The 19,170-nt window shown below is 49.2% G+C and overlaps 1 protein-coding gene across 7 annotated transcripts in view; it reads left to right on the top strand.

The window, feature by feature from the left end:
* Positions 1–14,680: 14,680 nt before the first annotated feature.
* Positions 14,681–19,170, top strand: part of dennd5b (DENN/MADD domain containing 5B) — a 124,361-nt gene continuing 119,871 nt past the window's right edge. For all 7 annotated transcript variants that reach the window (XM_056275707.1, XM_056275706.1, XM_056275705.1 and 4 more), the window contains exon 1: positions 14,681–15,021. In XM_056275707.1, the coding sequence (XP_056131682.1) occupies positions 14,910–15,021 (112 nt within the window). In that variant the 5' untranslated portion in view covers positions 14,681–14,909. The remainder of the gene's footprint in view (positions 15,022–19,170) is intronic.

Below are 19,170 nucleotides of genomic sequence, written 5' to 3'. Positions count from 1 at the left end.
ATATCCATAAATTATGTTGAATGCTGCTGCCATTTGCACAAACAATGAAGATAAAAGTATGGTGGTTCTCTCCGCAGCGTCTGGAAGGTTCTTGGATGAACTGATTGAGAAGCATCCTTACCTATCGGTCGGCTGTAGTTCATCACAAGAAGATCACAAGTCCTCTTGGGTGAATATCGACAAGAACCTGGACAACTTAGGCAAAGAGCCTAGTGTTTCCTTGGTGCAGCACTTAATGCCAAAGAAAAGGGACCAAGGTGCCAAATGTCTAAGACCTGCAGTAGCAGTGGAAATGGTCGGTGTGCAGAATGTGACCAATGACCAGGAACAATGCCAAGTGGATATGCAAATGGATTCAGAAGAGTCTCCAACAAACACACTTTTGCCAATTCAGGGGATATTCCTTTCACCTGAAGAAACAAGGGTTATCAATCTTCAAGAAACTGACATGGCCACCAAGCCAACAGTAGAGCCAGAAACGTTCTTCTATGAAAATAGTCATATAGAACCAGCCAACCAACAGATGAGGACGAAAGAGCCACGATGTGGGATCGTTCCCATTGAGGAAGGCCCTTATCAGGACATTGAAGAAGGGGTTTCACAATGCAAACTCGGTTCATTTCACCCTGGAAAAAAAGTTCCTACGCCACCTGAAAACAAACATAAAGGACCAAAACCGCAGCCCATGAGTCTGAAAGACCCACGATATGAAGACGTGACAGACACCGAAGACCCGCTGACGGAGAGTGTGAACACGGAGTCAGAGTTGGCCATACACCAGTCCCAAATGGAGGGTGATGGATTGTGTTGTAAGGCTAGAGAATATGAGGACATCTCAGATTATGAAAACCCATCAAATGTGACTGTTAAGCTGCAAATACTCACACGGTTGTTAAAAGGCAACTGTAAGACGCTGTCACCTGAAGGCAGAGGTCAGGGTTATGAGTCCACTCTCATGGAGAAAATGGAAGAAAAGTCTGATGGGAAGTTAATGCTAAAAATGGTCCAACACAGGACCACCAAGGTTGGTGTGTCAGAGTCGTGTTTCTGTCCATACTTGGTTGAAACTGAGGATGGTTTTGAGAGCCAACTGTGCACCCTATGTGAAACGAGAGAGTTGCATCAGGAAGCAAAACACAAACCTTTCAAAGAGCTGCACAGTGAGGGAATGATGGTGGATGGATCCATGCAAATTGAAGATGTGAGTGTAGATGAAGACATTGAATGGAATGATGAAATGAGAGAAGAGGGGGACGAAGATGACTGGACTGTCATCCCACTGGCAATATCTGACCTTGAATTTGAACCAGCAGAGATCAGCCCAGAGGGAGTCGCTCCAGTAAAAGAAAAGGAACAAATAGATGACTGTAATACATATAATGCTGTGTTTCATAGTACAGCCTCAAAACCAGCACTAGTTTCTTCCTCTTGCCATTTAGAAGTGTTTGATACCGTTAATAGCTTTCTGGAGGCGAAGTTTGGGAGAAGTCCCATTGACTGTCCTGTTATTGCCTCACCTGAGGCACATGACGTTCAAGCCAAGGATCCGGGTGCAATGGACAAAACAGAAAGTGAGTCAGAAAGTGAGTCAGATTCTGAGAGGGGAACATGTGACTCTTGGAGTAGGAGACAGTCCAGCTCATGCGAAACCGAAGATAGCTCAGATTATTGTGCATCGCCGCTAAAGAGGAACTATTTAACAGCGTCCACTCAGTACTTGGAGAAGAGACCGAGACTAACGATGTCATTCATCACCACAGCTCCCCTCATGTCCGATTCTGAGAAGGGCAAATGTGACCATACAGTACCAGAGCTGGAACCGGAGCGGGAAGATGACCAGTGTCTGGTTAATGAGCAAAATTACCAAAAGAGGATGCTCTCAAAGACGCCTGACTCAGAAGACTGCTTCAATGAGGCAGATTATTTGAGAAAAAATAGGCTTTCATTTAAAGCTGGCTCTTTGCCTAACCGACGCAAGTCCAGGAAACGAAACAGCTGTGGGGACAAGAGGAAGAAAAACAAGTTGCTCTCGCCTAAATCAGAAGACGACGGTGCAGTCGACCTGCAAAAGAGACATTGCCCTGCATCAAAAGATAATTACTGTAAAAATGATCAAGAAAAGCTTCAAGAAAAGCTTCAAGAAGATGGGCAGTCGTTTGAATTAGAAAACGATGATGATGACTTCAACGATTCTGAGCACAGTGATGCTGTCAGAGAGCAGAACCACATCTCTGTTTCTGATGCTGGAGTCCAGCGCCTCAGTGTGCATGTGCCTCGAGACTCCAGACATCCCTTAGAACTGTCGGAAGTATCTAAAGTCAACCAATGGTGGGACGATGGCGTTCTGCTTTCCAAGGGCCCCATGAAACCAAGCCAGGGGAATGGGCCTCCTCTTAACTTAACACCAGAGGTTCTTGGAGATTATAAAGGGAGATTTGTATTGCAAAGCATACCAACTACAGCTGGTTCAAAAAAGGAGGGGAAAACAAAAATGTCAGGGAGCGAGGACCGGACCTCTATAAAACTCTTTACCCAAAGGGATTACTTGTCCTCTAGCCAAGAACGTCCCTCCACCTCCAGAGGAGCCTTGGCTCCCGCAAGAGAACAATTCTCCGAACCTTCGAAAAAGTCATCATTCTGGGGCCACATTTCTACATCCAGAGACGGCTCGGACTCTTCCTCAACAGAAAAATCCTCTGCGTTAACAAAAGGGCCCACCTCCTCAAAAACCCCTTTGTCTCTGTGCAGAGACTCGTCGTTGTCTGTGGAGAAACCCCCCTCCAAATGTGAGGAGCAGCCGTGTCCCTCCAGCGAAAGCGCTTCCTCGTTTAGCAGTTTTGCGGCAAACATAACAGAAAGCCCACCAGTGTCTCAAGAACAACGTTGCGCTTCCAGGGAGGTCCCCTCAGCTTCTGGGTTGCCTTCAGCACAGCAACAAGCCAGCAGTGACTGGCGGAACGGGTATTACCGGACACCGAAGAAGAGGGGGGCCAGCTTGATAACGTCTGAGAATCGGAGAATCCGCTCCGGTCATCGCAGGCATACACCTGAGGCAGAGCGTCAGGGGGATTCTTCAACACGACCAAGGCTCCATCAAAGGCAGCACAGTCAGAGACACAGCTCTCTTGATTTTGTTACTCCTCTGACGAAGAGGAGCGCGGAGGAGTCCAGGCAGTGGACAAAAGCCATGAATCGAGATGCGTTACATGACACAAGTATGCATTGGATGCTTTTGATGTTTTTACATTATGTTTCTTGGAGTACTCAGACATTTTTATATCCAAATAACCCCCCCACCCAACCATTTCTCACTTATAATTTGTGCGATTTGAATTCTCGCTTATGACCGTACTTTTTATTGCAGGGCGGTCTGTAGGTGAAGGTTATGAGTGGGCCAAGAAGAAGACAGTGTCAAGGAAAAGAAAGGGTGAAACTGGCTGTTTTGTGGTGGCGCAGTGGCGCAGTGGTTAGTGTGGTCGCCTCACAGCAAGAAGGTGCTGGGTTCGAGCCCCGGGGTTGTCCAATCTTGGGGGTCGTCCCGGGTCGTCCTCTGTGTGGAGTTCGCATTGTTCTCCCCGTTTCTGCGTGGCTTTCCTCCGGGGGGCTCCGGTTTCCTCCCACAGTCCAAAGACGTGTATGTCAGGCTAATCGGCCGTACTAAATTGTCCCTAAGTGTGTGTGTGTGTGTCGGCCCTGTGATGCCTTGGCGGCCTGTCCAGGGTGTCTCCCCGCCTGCCGCCCAATCACTGCTGGGATAGGCTCCAGCATCCCCGCCAAACCTGAGAGCAGGGTAAGCGGTTTGGATGATGGATGGATGGATGGCTGTTTTGTCTAACATGACTCCCTTCATGCACAGTCACTAATATTTCAGAACCTGGTAACAATCTGCCACTCCAGTGTCCGGGTGGCGTGGCGGTCTATTCCGTTGCCTACCAACACAGGGATCGCCGGTTCGAATCCCCGTGTTACCTCCAGCTAGGTTGGACATCCCTACAGACACAATTGGCCGTGTCTGCGGGTGGGAAGCCGGATGCGGGTATGTGTCCTGGTCGCTGCACTAGCGCCTCCTCTGGTCGGTCGGGGCGCCAGGGGGATAGCGTGATCCTCCCACGCGCTACGTCCCCCTGGTGAAACTCCTGTCAGGTGAAAAGAAGCGGCTGGCGACTCCACGTGTATGGGAGGAGGCCTGTGGTAGTCTGCAGCCCTCCCTGGATCGGCAGAGGAGGTGGAGCAGCGACCGGGACAGCTCGGAAAATAGGGTAATTGGCCAAGTACAATTAGGGAGAACAAGGGGGGGGGCGACAAGCTGCCACTCAATCAACCTCTTCAATTTCTGAGACGCTGGTGTAACTCTTTTCTTCTATGTGTACACGACCCTTTTAGGCTCCAGCAGAAAAAGGACGAGTTGAAGGTCTTCCCTACGGACTGTCAGTAATGGAGAAGAGGCAGGTGGTGACATATCTCATCGCTTCCACCACCCACAGGGAGAGATATGCCCTGAGATGCACCGGCATGATTTTATTTTTATTTTATTTTTTTTGCACATGCCACTTTATTTTGCTGAGTGTTGCTCCATAAAAGCTTGACTCGTGCTTGGCCAGCGAACACGACCCCCGTTCGTTTGCATGACGTCAGACATTCGTGTTTGTCATCTCCACGAAGGCGACTATGTGTGTCTGCAGTTTACCGCAATTCTGGAGTTACGCAAAATTTGACGGGATTTTGGGTTACCCTACTCTGTTTGTTTTGGTTTTTTGGGCTTTTTTCCATTTCATCAAGTGGGTGGTCTCTGTTCAGCAGCTCAGAACCGGGTCCGGTTGTCTAGTGGGCTCTGTTCAGCAGCTCAGAACCGGGTCCGGTTGTCTAGTGGGCTCTGTTCAGCAGCTCAGAACCAGGTCCAGTTGTCTAGTGGGCTCTGTTCAGCAGCTCAGAACCAGGTCCGGTTGTCTAGTGGGCTCTGTTCAGCAGCTCAGAACCAGGTCCAGTTGTCTAGTGGGATCTGTTCAGCAGCTCAGAACCAGGTCCAGTTGTCTAGTGGGCTCTGTTCAGCAGCTCAGAACCAGGTCCAGTTGTCTAGTGTCTTGAACTAAAGCTCTTCTGCCTTACTATGAAACTGTGTAACTACATTTTGTACAGTATTTCGCTCTCAGTTACTCTGGTTTGGGCCGGCACGTTGTTGGGAACTTGTAGAACCTGTTAGGTTTTTGTTCTGTAAGTGTACGTGTAGCATTAAGTACTTCATTGTATTTTTGCATTCTGTTTTTTGTACTTTTGTATTCTGTTTGCTGTATCTATACTTGCTATAAAATGTGAGCTTTTTGCTGCCTTTTCCGCGGTTTGTGAAGTACGACTACACCGAATGTTTTTTAGAAAACTGGATTTTTCAAAATAGTAAAAAAAACAAAAACAAACCCAAATCTCTTTACGGCGCTGTGGAGAATGCGAGCCTTGTCAATGTCTCCCCAAAAGGAGGGTAAAACCTGTGGACTGCACAATAGAACTCAACAAAGCAGGGGGGGGGTTTAAATCCCCCCCCTTTTTTTCTCCCTGGCCAATTACCCCACTCTTTCGAGCGGTCCCGGTCGCTGCTCCACCCCCTCTGGAGGGGAGGCCTGCAGACCACCACATGCCTCCTCCTCCGACACATGTGGAGTCCTCAGCTGCTGCTTTTCACCTGACAGTGAGGAGTTTCACCGGGGGGACGCAGCACATGGGAGGATCACGCTATTCCCCCCCAGCTCCCCCTCCCCCCCTGAACAGGCGCCGTGACCAACCAGAGGAGGCGCTAGTGCAACGAGCAGGACACACACCCACATCCGGCTTCCCACCCGCAGACACGGCCTATTGGGTCCACAGGGATGCCCGACTAAGCCGGGGATAACACAGGGACTCGAACCGACGATTCCTGGGTTGGCAAAAGCAGTGTTGAGCCCAGTCCTTCTCAAAGGACGGTTGTCCCAAAGATCCATAAGAGATCGTTCACCCTCAGATTTGCTGAAACGGTTGAGAGAAAAAAGTATGTTGTACATTTTAATGTTAACTGGTAGGGTGTAGGAGTGGATCCTGATGATGACTCCATTGTACACATACATAGTTTTCCTTTTTTAGGGATGTTGTACTACAGGTTACATTGTTGCTCGCTAGGCGTTCACTTATGTTACAATGTTACAATGTCACGTAGCAGACGCTTTTATCCAAAGCCAGGCACGTCCGGGAGTCAACACAACACAAGCGAGGATCTAGTCATTAGCATCGTTAGGACCTACATGTAGTGGTGATGTAAGTATCATTCAGTAGTTTATTCTGCTCTACGGCCCTCCCTGGTAGCCGTCCCCCCCAGTGTCACCATGCCAACTGACAGTGATGAAGTGGATCCTTGCTGGGTTGACCTGTATAACCGAGCCGACGGGGTCCACAGCCAGTCCGACCCGGTCTGTGTGAGGACTCAACGCAAAATAATCCGTCACAGGACACAACTGACCTCCGCTCGGCGCTTCTTGTTGTATTTGTCCAACTAGTTTGTTGTTTTCCTACTTGCTGCGGTACCCATTCCCTTGAGCCAAGGGTTTTCACCTGGAACGGTAATACTCGAGGAGCCGCACATCCTGTCATGTATTTATTTGTATTTTCTATAAAGTCACCTGTAAAATAAAGCCACGTCCATCGTTTCCTGTCCTCATTTAAGGTTTTGCAACGGCGCCCCCAGAGGGAGACACAGGGCCATTTACTGACGTCACCTCACGGCCACCCCCTCCCCTCTCTCCCCAGTTGTACCCGGCCAATCACCCCACTCTTCCCAGCCGTCCCGGTCTCTGCTCCACCCCCTCTGCCGATCCGGGGAGGGCTGCAGGCTACCACAGGCCTCCTCCCATACATGTGGAGTCACCAGCCGCTTCTTCTCACCTGACAGTGAGGAGTTTCACCAGGGGGATGTAGCGCGTGGGAGGATCACGCCCCCCCCCCCCAACAGGCTCCCCAACCCACCAGAGGAGGCGCTAGTGCAGCGACCAGGACACATACCCACATCCAGCTTCCTACCCGCAGGTAGGGTCACTTTCGTCTGTAGGGACCCCCCGACGAAGGGGGAGGTAAGGCCGGGATTCGAACCGGCGATCCCCGTGTCGGTAGGCAACGGAACAGACCGCTACGCCACCCGGACGCCTCAGGGCCACGTTTGAGGCGCCTAGCCTTACTGTTAACGGCCCGTTTGGTCGGAGGCCGGTAGTGGTACGGTTCGTATTATGTAACAGAAGACCGCCTGCTTGGAGATTTTACAACGTGTACACGGATCGCCTGTTTGTGCAGGACGTGGTCTTATCGGGTGTGACGTGGTACACCGTACTTGTCTAAGATCTGTGACGGCGTATCAGCGGCCTGTGATGGGTGTCAGCGATCCCCTGCAAACCTCATACACAGTATGTGTTGGCTTTGCCCATCCCTGCATAATTGCACTGGATTTTCAATACCCTATCAAGAGATAATTGGGGACATCCATCCACCCATCCATCCATCCAATATCCAAACCACTTATCTCTGCTCTCAGGGTCGCGGGGATGCTGGAGCCTATCCCAGCAGTCATATGCATATATGACTCTAACTTATGACCATAACTTTTATTGCAGGGCAGACTTTAGGTGAAGGTTACAAGTGGGCCGAGGAGAACACAGTGGCATGGAAAAGAAGGAGTAAAGCTGGCTGTTTCGTCTAACACGACTCTCTTCACGCACATCCACTCCCGTATTGTCACAATGTGTGTCTAGTGTGTGTGGTGTGTGTCTGTGTGAGAGTCTATAAACGGCCAAACTGAAGCACTTTTGGGGCCTTGATTCTTTTTGGAGGTTATTGGGGATGATCAGGGGCACCTATAAAAAATAGCAGAAAATGAAATTAAAATTATGCGTAATTATGCGTAAATATGCAAAATAAGCATTTTTCTAAAAATGGCTAAAAACCACCTTTCTCGGCATTTCAGATGAGTCTGAGCATCTTTGATTTTTTTCACCTGTATGAAAAAAAAATTTCTGGGACTTAGAAATGTTTTGGCATTATGCAAAATATATGCATTTTTGCAAAAATGCACTTATGAGCCTCATTTTTTTTTGGAGGTGGTAGGTATTGTTCCAGAGAGGACCAGAAAAATAGCAGAAAATTAGAATAATTATACATAATTATGCAAAATATGCATTTTCTAAAAATGGCTAAAACCACTTTTCTCGGCATTTCAGATGATTCTGAGCATTTGGGGGGAGGGAGTTGGAGTGGGGGGGGGGTTTAGGGGCAGGGGGAAGGCGGTTAGCTGGCAGGATGAAGAGGAGGGAGATTTAGACGGGTGGAGAACCAAACCGCTACATTGTAGCGGGGTTCTTCTAGTATCCAAACATTTACTGATGGATCCAAAAGTCCAGTTGGGCATTTTATGTTCCTGGGTTAAAGGTCAGTGAAAAAGGCGAGCGAGTGGTCGCTTAGCGGTGTGTACAGTAGAGATGTTGGCTAGCTCATCAGCTCTTCAGTGGGTATAGAAGCAATTCAACCAAGGAGAGTTTTAATTTGCTCAGACTCCAGTGCAGCCTTAAATATCCTCTGTGAAGCATCACAGCTGTTGTGCAGGACTTCTAGATTGGGAATAGATGTTCGGTTTATGTGGATACCAGCTAGGCTTGCCAACCGTTCCTTGAAATAAGGAATCGTTCCTTATTATATTGTAACGTGCATGGATAAGTAGACACGCTGGCCGCTGGCCGGCGGGTCGGACCCTTTAGTCGAGCGGTTAGCGAGGCCTCCTGCGGTGCGGGCGATACGGGTTCGCTTCCCGGCCGCGGCACCCTCTGTGGTTGCGTTGTCCCCCGAATTAGATACAATATGATGTAACTAGAAGAACCCCGCTACAATGTAGCGGTTTGCTTATCCACCCGTCTAAATCTCCCTCCTCTTCATCCTGCCAGCTAACCGCCTTCCCCCTGCCCCCAACTCCCTCCCCCCCATGCTCAGAATCATCTGAAATGCCGAGAAAAGTGGTTTTTAGCCATTTTTAGAAAATGCATATTTTGCATAATTATCATAATTATTTTAATTTTCTGCTATTTTCTGGTCCTCTCAGGAACAATACCTACCACCTCCAAAAAAGATAGGATCATAAGTGCATTTTTGCAAAAATGCATATTTTTTGCATAATGCCAAAACATTTCTAAGTCCCAGAAATTTTTTTTTATATAGGTGAAAAAATCAAAGAAGCTCAGAATCATCTGAAATGCCGAGAAAAGTGGTTTTTAGCCATTTTTTGGAAAAATTCATATTTTGCATAATTATGCATAATTATGCATAATTTTAATTTTCTGGGATTTCCCCCTTACTCTCTGAGACAATACCTACCACCTCCAAAAAGAATTAGGATCATAAGTGCTTTAGTTTTCGGTCCCGCTATCTACACTAACACCACGCACACACACACATTACGAAAATATGGGAGTTGATATATAAATAACATATATGTGTGGATGTGTGTGTATGTGTGTGTAGTGTAAGGCACATTATATTTGTTTTGCCCGCGCCGCCCCGTCCATCCGACCCCCGTCCCTGTCCCCCTGTTCCTGATTCCCATTTCAGGGCGTTGGCAACCCTACGACCAGCTCGTGTAGGGGACATGAACCAGAGGACCAGCTGGCCAACAACCACTCGTGTAGAACTGTCAGCACCAATCAGCAAAGCTGAAACAGAATCAATGGCAGGAATTATGGGACAAAAGGAAGACACCTGTGCCGGATCCAACAGGAGGCAGGGGTAGAAAGGACTTGGGGGAAGAGCAGGAGAGGAGAGAACGTCATGCGCGGCTTAACATGAGGTCATACAAGACGGAATTCCTCATTGCAACTCACCGGGAAGCGTCCCACTGGGAACCAGTTGTGACGTCTGCTGTACAGAGCACGTGTTGGGTGTTTGCCCTGCATGTGCAAGAGGGGGAGATTCCCACTAAAAGCCGTGTTGGGACAAAGAGGAACCACGCACATGGACCCGAAGTCGATTTTAGCCAGGAACACCGGGAATGACGTACTTGGATATATCTTCGCCGCCTTCCTCAGGGATGCTGGACTGACGGGAAGGACGTAAATTAAGGACTCTTCGGCGTAACAGCAGGTGGCGGTACTGCTCCATCTGGTTGCAATTCGCCATTACTTTAGAAGAAGAGCCACCTTGCCAGATAGTAGTGCTGCCTGCTCAGTTCAGTGTACGCTTCCGGCCTTGATGTTGAGGTGCTGCCTGGGATCTGTTCCCTGTCCTAGACCTGGCTCCACCTGGGTCCCACAGTCTCCAACCGTTAGTCTGTCTGTGTGGGCATACTGGATTCAGCCTTGCAGCCCCCCCGGTTAACAGCAATGACTTAGGCGTGAACTGGGGCCTTGTGCACCGGGTCAAGGACTTTTTAACAGACTGCCAACAAAGACTGTGTGTACACTTCGTGACTAGCTTGTTTTAAACACAGGGGCACCTCAGGGTTGCATCTGATCACCGTTATCTGCCGTGTGCACCGACCGGGGGTGACGCTGCTGCAGGGCGGCGGCCTCAAGCTATTCAATACACCGATGACGTGGCTTTAGTTGGTCTCTCGTTGTTGTTTTATCTACTTTGCCCTGGTTTCCAAGCTGCACCGCTGGTGTACATCCACCTCCCTGCTAGCCAGTGCTGGAAAAACGAAGGGGCTTATTTTAAACCATGCAAACCACCCCCCCCCCCAGACCTGGCTCTGCCTGTGTCCCACAGTCCAGCAGGCAGGACAGTCTCCAACCGTTAGTCTGTCTGTGTGGGCATACTGGATTCAGCCTTGCAGCCCCCCGGTTAACAGCAATGACTTAGGCGTGAACTGGGGCCTTGTGCACCAGGTCAAGGACTTTTGAACAGACTGCCAACAAAGAGTGTGTGTACACTTCGTGACTAGCTTGTTTTAAACACAATCACGATGTTGTCTCTGATTACTTTGCCCTGGTTTCCAAGCTGCACCGCTGGTGTACATCCACGTCCCTGCTAGCCAGTGCTGGAAAAACGAAGGGGCTTATTTTAAACCATGCAGGACCCCCCACACCCCCACCCCCTGTTGCTCAAACTTTGAGACCAATCTGTGGGACTGGTCAACTGTTAGGCAGAGGTGTAAAAACCCGGTCCAGAAAGTAAAAACCCGTAACCGTGTCTTTACTCCATCCATGTATTAAACCAGCTGATTTGGGGAAACTAGTCAGTGCAATCTGATGGTTTAGTACATGGGTGGAGTAAAGACACGGTTAGGGTTTTGACTTTCTGGACCGGGTTTTTACACCTCTGCTGTTAGGTATCCAGGGACACTCGTGGATGACAAATTTGCGTTTCACGGATAATGTCTAGAAAGGCGGCCATGCTGTTTCTAACTGGGAGATCGAGCGAAGGGGTTGGGCTTGGGGTTGGGGGGTTGGGGTTGGGGTTGGGGGGTTGGGGGGGTCACTCGTAACATGGTGGAGAGAGTGTACCCGCCTGATGTGCAGTGTTCTTGTTTGTCCCTGTCCGGTGTGGACATTTGACACTAACAAACAAGAGCAAGCTGGCCAGGATCCCCAACACAGCGGTACAGGGGAGCTGCACACAGGGGAGAGCCTTGTGCGTCGTTGGTTCAATTCCGTGAACAAACCGCATTAAGCTGCGTTTAATGTGTCTGCTGTACACTGTGTATGTTGTGTTACTTGTACAACTGTGTGTGTGTGTGTGTGTGTGTGTGTGATGTGAGTTGCTGTACTGATGCGATGTTTTTATTGTATCTGGTGATTCTACTGGTCTGTTTGTCATGTAATGGTCTGATGGTCTACGCCTGTCCTGTTCAGGACAGGTGTGTGTATACTGGTCTGAGGTGATTATACTGGTCTGTGTCATGTTCAGGTGTGTGTATACTGGTCTGAGGTGAATATACTGGTCTGTGTCATGTTCAGGTGTGTGTATACTGGTCTGAGGTGATTATACTGGTCTGTGTCATGTTCAGGTGTGTATACTGGTCTTAGGTGATTATACTGGTCTGTTTGTCATGTAATGGTCTGATGGTCTACGTCTGTCCTGTTCAGGTGTGTGTATACTGGTCTGAGGTGATTATACTGGTCTGTGTCATGTTCAGGTGTGTATACTGGTCTGAGGTGATTATACTGGTCTGTGTCATGTTCAGGTGTGTATACTGGTTTGAGGTGATTATACCAGTCTGTGTCCTGTTCAGGTGTGTATACTGGTCTGAGATGATTATACTGGTCTGTGTCATGTTCAGGTGTGTGTATACTGGTCTGAGGTGATTATACTGGTCTGTGTCATGTTCAGGTATGTATACTGGTCTTAGGTGATTATACTGGTCTGTTTGTCATGTAATGGTCTGATGGTCTACGTCTGTCCTGTGCAGGTGTGTGTATACTGGTCTGAGGTGATTATACTGGTCTGTGTCCTGTTCAGGTGTGTATACTGGTCTGAGGTGATTATACTGGTCTGATGTGTTTCTACTGGTCTGTTTGTCAGGTAATGGTCTGATGGTCTACGTCTGTCCTGTTCAGGTGTGTATACTGGTCTGAGGCAATCATACTGGTCTGTGTCCTGTTCAGGTGTGTGTATACTGGTCTGAGGTGATTATACTGGTCTGTGTCCTGTTCAGGTGTGTATACTGGTCTGAGGTGATCCTACTGGTCTGTGTCCTGTTCAGGTGTGTATACTGGTCTTAGGTGATCATACTGGTCTGTGTCATGTTCAGGTGTGTGTATACTGGTCTGAGGTGATTATACTGGTCTGTGTCCTGTTCAGGTGTGTATACTGGTCTGAGGTGATTATACTGGTCTGTGTCCTGTTCAGGTGTGTATACTGGTCTGAGGTGATCATACTGGTCTGTGTCCTGTTCAGGTGTGTATACTGGTCTGAGGTGATCATACTAGTCTGTGTTCTGTTCAGGTGTGTGTATACTGGTCTGAGGTGATCATACTGGTCTGTGTCATGTTCAGGTGTGTGTATACTGGTCTGAGGTGATTATACTGGTCTGATGTGTTTCTACTGGTCTGTTTGTCAGGTAATGGTCTGATGGTCTACGTCTGTCCTGTTCAGGTGTGTATACTGGTCTGAGGTGATCATACTGGTCTGATGTGTTTCTACTGGTCTGTTTGTCAGGTAATGGTCTGATGGTCTACGTCTATCCTGTTCAGGTGTGTATACTGGTCTGAGGCAATCATACTGGTCTGTGTCCTGTTCAGGTGTGTGTATACTGGTCTGAGGTGATTATACTGGTCTGTGTCCTGTTCAGGTGTGTATACTGGTCTGAGGTGATCCTACTGGTCTGTGTCATGTTCAGGTGTGTATACTGGTCTTAGGTGATCATACTGGTCTGTGTCATGTTCAGGTGTGTGTATACTGGTCTGAGGTGATCCTACTGGTCTGTGTCATGTTCAGGTGTGTATACTGGTCTGAGGTGATTATACTGGTCTGTGTCCTGTTCAGGTGTGTATACTGGTCTGAGGTGATCATACTGGTCTGTGTCCTGTTCAGGTGTGAATACTGGTCTGAGGTGATCATACTAGTCTGTGTTCTGTTCAGGTGTGTGTATACTGGTCTGAGGTGATTATACTGGTCTGTGTCATGTTCAGGTGTGTGTATACTGGTCTGAGGTGATTATACTGGTCTGATGTGTTTCTACTGGTCTGTTTGTCAGGTAATGGTCTGTTGGTCTACGTCTGTCCTGTTCAGGTGTGTATACTGGTCTGAGGTGATCATACTGGTCTGATGTGTTTCTACTGGTCTGTTTGTCAGGTAATGGTCTGATGGTCTACGTCTATCCTGTTCAGGTGTGTATACTGGTCTGAGGTGATTATACTGGTCTGTGTCATGTTCAGGTGTGTATACTGGTCTGAGGTGATTATACTGGTCTGATGTGTTTCTCCTGGTCTGTTTGTCAGGTAATGGTCTGATGGTCTATGTCTGTCCTGTTCAGGTGTGTATACTGGTCTGAGGTGATTATACTGGTCTGTGTCATGTTCAGGTGTGTATACTGGTCTGAGGTGATCCTACTGGTCTGTGTCATGTTCAGGTGTGTATACTGGTCTGAGGTGATCATACTGGTCTGTGTCATGTTCAGGTGTGTGTATACTGGTCTGAGGTGATTATACTGGTCTGTGTCCTATTCAGGTGTGTGTATAATGGTCTGAGGTGATTATACTGGTCTGTGTCATGTTCAGGTGTGTATACTGGTCTGAGGTGATCATACTGGTCTGTGTCATGTTCAGGTGTGTGTATACTGGTCTGAGGTGATTATACTGGTCTGTGTCCTGTTCAGGTGTGTGTACTGGTCTGAGGTGATTATACTGGTCTGTGTCCTGTTCAGGTGTGTGTATACTGGTCTGAGGTGATTATACTGGTCTGTGTCCTGTTCAGGTGTGTATACTGGTCTGGGGTGATCATACTGGTGTGGTGTGTTTGTAACGGCGCGAGTTTTTTGTAAAGTTGAGGTGTGTTTTTGTCTGCAACGGTCTGCGTGTATCCTGTTCAGGTGTTTATAACGCCGCGACGCGTTATTACCGGCCTGTTCCGCGAGCGGGACTCCCCGTTAATCAGATCTCACGCGCAGCGTGTTGTTCTCGCGCGACTTTTTCCGGGACGAGCCGAGTGGAGGCGCGCGCCGCTCTCCGCCCGCGGTCAGTGTCGTCGCTGAGCTCCGCGCGAGCCGCCCGCCTGCCCGTCAGCCCCTCCGCCGCCAAAACGAACCGAAGTGCCGCGTCGAAGAGTCGGAACGCGTCTCCGGAGCTCTTCCCTGCCGACGGGCAACCACCCACCCACCCTCCACCCGCCGCAGAGAGTTGTTGGTGAAGTCGGGTTACCTTCTTTGTCCGGAGATGTGCTGCCGCCCCGGCGGGCAGCAGTGAGCCGCGGAGGGAGCCAGGATGAGCGGCAGCCCCGCCGCGTCCGCCGCCGCGGCGCCCTGCCGCTTCGCGCACTACTTCGTGGTGTGCGGGATAGACGCCGAGACCGGGCTGGAGCCGGACGAGCTAGCCGGTATGGACACCCCGCACGACCCCAACCCCTCACCGGGGCCGGGGGGGGGGGGTTACACGTTCCCTTCATGTGTGTGTGTGTGTGTGTGTGTGTGTGTGTGTGTGCGGAGAAAAGCTTCGCTGTTGGGCGAACTCCTCAAGTTCTTAGTGCGGTTGCTAGTGCGGGTGTAGCCGTGGGGGGGGGGGGCTGGCTGGCTGTACCCCCCCTCCAAAAAAACCGAAAGGTCCAAAAAGTTCGGCTGAAACCGAGCCGCGGCTACGTCGGCGCCGAGGTAAGCGTACCGTCACGCGCGCACGTTGCCATGGTCACCGGCAGGTCCGCGCAAGATGTCCCGTGCGTGGCGCGCAGAAGGTCCCCCCCCGGGGGGGGGGCTGGCCGTAGCTCCACAGATGCGTGGTGTCCAGTCGTGTGCAGACGTGTTGCAGGACACCTTCCCCGACCTTCCCAACCTTCCCCGACCTTCCCAACCTTCCCGACCTTCCCAACCTTTCCCGACCTTCCCGACCTAGCACTGCGCCAGCTGATTTCCCTGCCCTCTGTGGGGTTGGAGGAGATGTATTGACCAGCCGGCCTGTTGGGTTGGGATGGGATGAGAAGCTGTGAAAACAATAACGGGTACTGCAACAAGTCGACACCGGTCTTGTTTCCATGCCTGGGGGGGGGGGGGGAATGGCACATCTCATCCCACAGTTTTCAGGATTTGGCACATCTCATCCCACAGTTTTCAGGATTTGCCACATCTCATCCCACAGTTTTCATATGCTACAGAGGGAATGGAAGTTAGAACTTGTGACGCATTTGTGTATTTGACACATGACGCACCCGTGTTTTTCAAGCACAAGTCAGTGGTCTCAACAACTGTCCAGCCGACCGCTGGTGTGCATCATGAGATTCTTTCACTCGTGGGTCTGTTCACCTTGGTTGAAGATTTGCTAATAGATTAAATCACCCGGTGTCGTAATCGCTCGGGAAGGAAACCCTGCATGCTGTTGGTACCACATGGCACTTGGTTGCCTATGTCTGTATTATTTCTGATGTCTGTATATCCTTTCTTTGGTAAGTCAAGCATACCGTGCATCCCCTCTTGCCCCAGTTGGACTCCGCTTTACTGACCTACCGCAGAGCTAAGTGCGTAGTCAGCCTTTCACCACAAAGGAAGGCCATCCATCTCTCCCTAGATTACCAGTCTCGGGTTTAGTCTGTTTTTTTGGGACCGGCCAAAGGAGGCCACAGGCAAAGCATCACAGTGATGTACCGCGTTCACTCCATTACCAGGCTCACTCCATTACCGGGCTTATGACTGGTATTGGAGTGTCTCTGATGGATGCTCTGCTCTCATGTTGTGCAGGATCCCTTTAGCTGTGAGAATGCAGAGTGCAGTCTGTCCAACACGATACACCTTTTGCAAATGGGTTCAACGGCAGAGAGTACGGTTTGCTGTGTGCCTGTATTGCATCATGATCTTATTGCTAACATGTGTTTGTGTGGCAGAGGCAATGGGCCAAAGTTCACAGTACTGGTGTGTGTGTGTGTGTGTGTGTGTGTGTGTGTGTGTGTGTGTGTGTGTGTGTTTTCAAGATGAGCTGTGATTGCTGAATTGTGAGCTGTGATTGCCCATCGGCACAATTGAAGAATGACGTCAAGTGGACTCTGACATGTAGAGGCAGGGAGAGGATCAGAATTTGGTGCCTCTTGAAGAGGCGGTAGGCTTGTGACCAATCACAGAGCGCTGATCAAGGGTTACTCCAGTGAAATCTATTGATTTGTTTAATTTTGTGCCTTAATTTGGCCAGGACCGAGAGAGAGAGAGTAGATACCAAGACAGTGCAAAGGTCAAAGGTTTGGAATATTTCTAATCGACTGTCTGTCAGCCAGTGTGTGAGGCTGGAGTTTATAGAGATTATAGAAGAATCCATAATCTATTGTGCCAGCGCTTTGAAACAAGCACTGTGTATGTTTGCGCGTGTGTGGACACGTGTCCAATCTGCATGTTCAAGTGTCTGTCTGTGTGCACCCCTGTGTGTTTTTCTTTGGGTGTGGGTGTGCATATGTTGGCTACATGTGTGTGTCCCTGTGTGTCAGCGTGCCTGTGGGTGTCTGCATCTGAGTGTGTATTCCTTTCTATGTGGTTGCACGTGTGTGTTTGTGTACATGTCCATCTCCGGCCCTGTGTATGTGTATCTTTGTGTGTACGCATTATTGTTATGCCCGTGTGTGTGTGTGTGTGGGTGGGTGGGTGGGTGGGTGGGTGTGTGCACACGAGCATTTGTATTTGTGTGTGTGTGTGTATGTATACCCCTTTGGCCAAAGTGAATCTCTGAGATGACATTGATAAGCATCTACCACTCTGAGCCCATATACCCCATTTTTCCACTTCCTACAGAATCCTTACCTCAACTTACCAAACAACTGGGGTGTGTGTGTGTGTGTGTGTGTGTGTGTGTGTGTGTGTGTGTGTGTGTGTGTGTGTGTGTGTGTGTGTGTGTGTTTGTGGTTTAACCAGGGTGTAAGTTAACAGCTAGGGTGACAGGGCTGCCCCAGCAGGGCTAAGAAATTGATTCTGGGATGGTTTACGCATGGGGTCCCTAGTGGTGGACACGTCTTCTGCCGTCATGGAGCTTCTGGTTTAATCTCAGGGGAGGCCCTTGACAGATTCTTGATGACATCATTGTTGCTGCAGTTGATGACATCATATGGAGATCTGTCAGTTTAGCACCACACATGAGCTAAATGAAGTAGGACATATTATAATGCCACCATCTGTGGAAATTTGTGAAACTTTCTGACGGGGTTTTGTGTCCTCCGAATTGTCTTCTTTGCTCTGTGTGTGTCACCAGAAGGAGCAACAACCGTCCTTTGTACGCTCGTTTCATCTCAGCGAACCATTTTGAGAAGATTAGTGTTGTGAGGGTGACAGCGCCTGTTGGAGTTGTCATTCTTACACATTCTGTGTCATTGTTCAAATCTAATTTGAACACAAGTAACGTTGACTTTGAAGCCATAGCCCTTTTTTTTATTTTTTTATTACTGACCTCCTGGAATCGTTCTCAAGGACACCCTCCAGTCCCCAGACCACAGTTTGGGAGCAACTACATCATCAGACCACTATGTCCCCTCCAGTTCTTATCCATCCCCTTACACACATACCCTTCCTAAACACCACCGGAGACCATTCAGATCAGGCCTATACTTGTCCTCCCCTATGAGGCTCCATCGCTCTCGGGCTATAGCGGACACCGTGACCGCCATACGCGTGTTGTTGTTGTCTGACTTAATGAGACTACTTTATTAGCTGGGCACCAGGCTAGCATCTCCCTGCCCCTCATGAATCTGTTAGCCATTATCCCTGTGTTACAGGCAGCCGTCGTTGTGCTGACCCACATTAGGCACTGGTCCATGTCTTTGCTTATTTTAGAGACCTTCATTCCCCTCCTCCCCTCCCTTTGTGTGGCAGTGGCCCTATTTCCCCTGTCCCATTGTTGTAGTCGACGAGCCAGACTTCCTGCAGACTGGCCTCAGGGCTCCAGCCTGGTTTACAGTCAGGGGATTTGGGCAATGAGGGTTGGTGGCTCTCTAGTGGCCCACAACTATCCTGGTTTGATGTTCACTCTCATAACTTTGTCAACTTGAGGATGCGGGTAAATGAAAACTGATTTTTTTTAACCTAAGCCCTAGTTTCCTTTCGTTAGGCGTCAAACTGGGCGATGGCTGACAGGATCTTTTGAATCGATTCAGCATTTAGCAAGCTAGCATCAGCTGACGGCTGCACACCAAGCTGCAATCTAACCCTTCGCTGAATAACGTCCACTGAAAGAACTCTTCTTTTTTTTTTGGCATTTACAACCTCAGATTCTCTCTGTTTATGAGAGAATCTAAAGAGTCTTAGCCAGAATTTCAATTAAGGACTTAGAATTTATCATTGAATGTTTATTTATTATTGAATGAGAGTGCTGGAGAGAAGTGGGGGAATAAGAAAATGTAAAACATGTCTATCGCCGTGCTAAATGACTGTACTGGGTGTTTCCAGATGCTTCTTTAAACAGTTTTTGGCTGTTAGTGTCAAATAAGAGCTCTTTCAGCTGAGGTTATTTGGCGAAGGGTTACATTGCAGCTTGGTGCGTAGCGGTCGGCTGACACTACTAACCACAG

The sequence above is a fragment of the Lampris incognitus genome, chromosome 3 (assembly GCF_029633865.1).
Source record: "Lampris incognitus isolate fLamInc1 chromosome 3, fLamInc1.hap2, whole genome shotgun sequence".
Lineage (NCBI taxonomy): Eukaryota > Metazoa > Chordata > Actinopteri > Lampriformes > Lampridae > Lampris > Lampris incognitus.
This window is presented reverse-complemented; position numbering and strand designations above follow the sequence as displayed.